Source organism: Pempheris klunzingeri, chromosome 15 (genome assembly GCF_042242105.1).
Source record: "Pempheris klunzingeri isolate RE-2024b chromosome 15, fPemKlu1.hap1, whole genome shotgun sequence".
NCBI lineage: Eukaryota > Metazoa > Chordata > Actinopteri > Acropomatiformes > Pempheridae > Pempheris > Pempheris klunzingeri.
Window position 1 is genome coordinate 11667087 of NC_092026.1, and position 3488 is coordinate 11670574.

General features: G+C 40.3%; 1 protein-coding gene across 1 annotated transcript; it reads left to right on the top strand.

The window, feature by feature from the left end:
* The first annotated feature begins 1112 nt into the window (after positions 1-1112).
* On the top strand, positions 1113-3488 carry higd1a (HIG1 hypoxia inducible domain family, member 1A). Its single transcript, XM_070845025.1, has 4 exons — positions 1113-1225; positions 1711-1785; positions 1980-2114; positions 2400-3488. The coding sequence occupies exons 2-4, from the start codon at positions 1716-1718 to the stop codon at positions 2471-2473; spliced, it is 279 nt and encodes a 92-aa protein (XP_070701126.1). The 5' UTR covers positions 1113-1225; positions 1711-1715; the 3' UTR covers positions 2474-3488.

Here is a 3488-nt window from a genome sequence, read left to right on the forward strand (position 1 = left end):
ATGGGTCATAACCTTTAAAATGTGGACCATCAGCTCCGATTATCATTAAAAGTATTATAATGCTTTATTGTTACATTGTTCAGAGTCGGAAGCAGCACGTTGCAGAAACGTGCAGCCACGAGCCCTCGTGGTCCCACTTTACATCATCCCAGAGATCAACACGCGAGTCAAAAGGGTTCACCCCCACCTACTCCCTCCGTCGTTTTATTACCGTCACACTGTGGCATTTTGCAATAAGATGTTAAAACAGTAAGGCATGCGAGAAAATATACAAAAAGGTAAACCAACGTGGTGTTAATTGAAGTCCCTCATGAGAGACCTTTAAAAAGGGACAGTTTCCCTTGTTTTTCAAACAGTGAAAGTAATACAGTATTTGCAGCTGAAATTTCAGTATGATGACCTGAAGTCACCTGACAGTGTAAACGTCTTTGTTTTTCTTCATTGCGAAACAGACTACATCCCTACTGGGCCGGAAGTAGTGGTCGAATCGTTTCATTATCGTCTTTGATTTTGTAACTGATGCTGCATTCAGGACCCGTCGAATTTTGTCACCACCATCAATCTGTTGCACTGAACCATAATATATACCCCGGCCTTGTTGATAACAGGGTCACAAACAGATTCTGAATTACTCTCACTGTACTTACACACATGTTAAAGCACAATGTTTTTATACTGAAAATATACTGTTTGTAATTGCAAATTTGCAAAATGCAAATTTCTAATTTGTGGGTAAGTAGATGGCCGTCACTCTGATATCCCGTGGAAAGAAACCGTTGCTTCAGTGATGGATAAACGCTTAACAATGCCTTATGCTGATGCGTGTTTGAATAATGTGTAGCCCGTTACTACCATCAACTCATAGCTGCGCCATCTTGCTTGGGGGCTACGATATCATTCAACGATCAAACACACAACAGAGCACACAACGGCTTAATTTTTACGTTCAAGGACATGTGTCTGTTCAAATGTGATTTTTTAATGTGTGTAAGTTGCAACCTGAAAGCATTTTCAAGGTCTACCTTTCGCTTTTACCATTTTGTCCCGTGCAATGAACACAGCACGCTGCCTACATCCTGTTGACGTCAGAACAACGTACAGTGGTGGTTACATCACGTCGCCGGTCTTTACTTCCTTCGTACAGTTCGTGCGAACAGAGCCTCATAAAACGCCACCAGAATATTTCTTTATAGGCCATTAAAGTATCGACACACTTCGGTAACAGGTAAGAGATAGTCCAGCCGACTCTGCAGTAATTTTCCACCTCTTATTACTTAACCAATCCTCGCTGTCGCTTGTTTTTGTTTAATTCCGTGGGATGGGATTCTGTAATTTCGCCTTTCATCAAAATCTTCGAAATGTTCTAACACATTATTACCTAATGTGTCTTAAAATATGCAGTATGTAGAGTTATTGTGGCCCTATAAAAGGATGTGTCATCTCTGCCCTTCATGCGTAACCTTTGAGCAGTTCATGTGGTATTAACATTAGCTCTGAACAGCGTGTTACTAAAGAGCTCTGGTACGAATTTCAACAGCATTCATTCGTATGTATTACATTCAAACTTTCATCTGTTTCATAATTTAGGTTTTCGGCGAGGGTTTAACACGGAAAAGTGGATCACACCCACCCTGAATGAGCTAGCATGCTGTGTTTTGGGAATGGCGTCGAATTTCCACTAATTTAAATACATTTTCTCCCCTTGTTTAGTCAAGATGTCTGCCTACGATGAGAATGAGTCCAAGTTCCTTAAAAAAGCAAAGGAGAATCCATTTGTCCCAGTGGGTGAGTACATGGTGTATCCTAATGATTATATCATAGGAGAAAGAAGTCAAACGTCAAAGTTATTACAGAGCTGTTTTGTCTGAAAGTATGCCATGACGTGTCCACCACTGTAAAAGTCATCAAACCTACTTTAATGAAGTTAGTCTGTGTGGTCTTATCCTGTGCACTTTGGTCTCTCTTGTTGCTCCTTGCAGGAATGGCTGGGTTCGTTGCCATTGTTGCATACAGACTGATGAAGATGAAAAGTCGGGGAGATACCAAAATGTCAGTTCACCTGATCCACATGCGTGTCGCTGCCCAGGGCTTCGTGGTCGGGGCCATGACAGTCGGTATGTACCTCAGAGTCTGTGGTTAGATCGTAGCCAGATTGTCGCTAAAGATTGTGCGCAAAACTGCTCTGACTTGTGCTTTACTTGTGTTTCCTTGCCTATGACTGTAAGTTTCTTTTTGATCCTGGTTATCACAATCGATTTGAACTAAAACGTATCAAAAATTATGACGTGGATCCTGACTGGTTACAGTCTGACCGTTTATACTTCTGCAGTTTGTCTCTTGTTTGGTCTTAAGTAGATGCGAAGGTTGTCTAACTGATCCCTCTTTCTCTCTGTTTTTAGGCGTCCTGTATTCAATGTACAGAGACTACTTTGCAAAACCCAGTGGAGAGCAGAAATCAGTAGAACCCAAGTGAACACGGACTGTTGCACCAATATTGTATCTCCCTTAATATTACCTCATATTAAGGTGTGTAGAAGGTTTATTTTTAGAGATGTGTCATCATTTTTGTATGCACACATCCCTCCCATGGCTCACTTGTGATGTAAATACGTATAACTTATTGATTACCCTTCATTTCTTCCAAATAACACACCAGAGGGCTGAAGGCTTACACTTCTGTAGTGTGAAGGAAGTGTATTGATCTCTGCTGTTTTAACACTGGTGTCACTCTGTGTGGCGTTGCAGCTGGTTTGGTATCAGAGTTTTGTTACCTCCTGTTTGAGTGGTGTGATTGAAATCGAAAATTTGATAAAATCTAGCAAATCAGTTGAAAACAGTATTGCTAGGCCACATTTAGAAATAACCACCAGCGGCAAGTAGTCTGATCTTTTTTGTCACTGTTCTGTTGTCTCATACCAGCTGTATTCTTTTATGTACTTGTGTCCTTTTGCCAAATTGAAAATGCACCTTAGCCTACATATTTTAGAGTGGGCATCCCAGTGCTTTGGGGCCATGTTATGGAAGGCTTCAACAACATGTTTGCTACAGACAAGGCCTTTGCTTTCACATTATTTTAACAGAAAGGATGCAAATGGTTTTTTGACTCTTAACATTATCAGAAAACACATTTATTATGAAGTAATCGCATTGAAGCTGGAGAGGACACAAAAACATGAAACAAAACCATGGAGGGTCTCCTGTAGAAATAAGATTTCTGTCAACAGCCCTTTTACATATTGATTGTAAACGCTGATACATGTCCCCCTAATATTTATCATTATGTTATGGTACACAGGGGTCCAATGTTATATTACAGCTGCCTCACACAAGACATATGAGCTAAGCTAACAGAGGTGCATAAATGAGAAGCCTTGTTAAGTTATTCACAAAGTTAAGTTGTATGTTGTGTGCAAATACTGAGCATTATCTTTCAAAAGTGTGTTTCTTATTTGCCTCTGGAAATAAAACTAAACCAATTTTGAAACCTC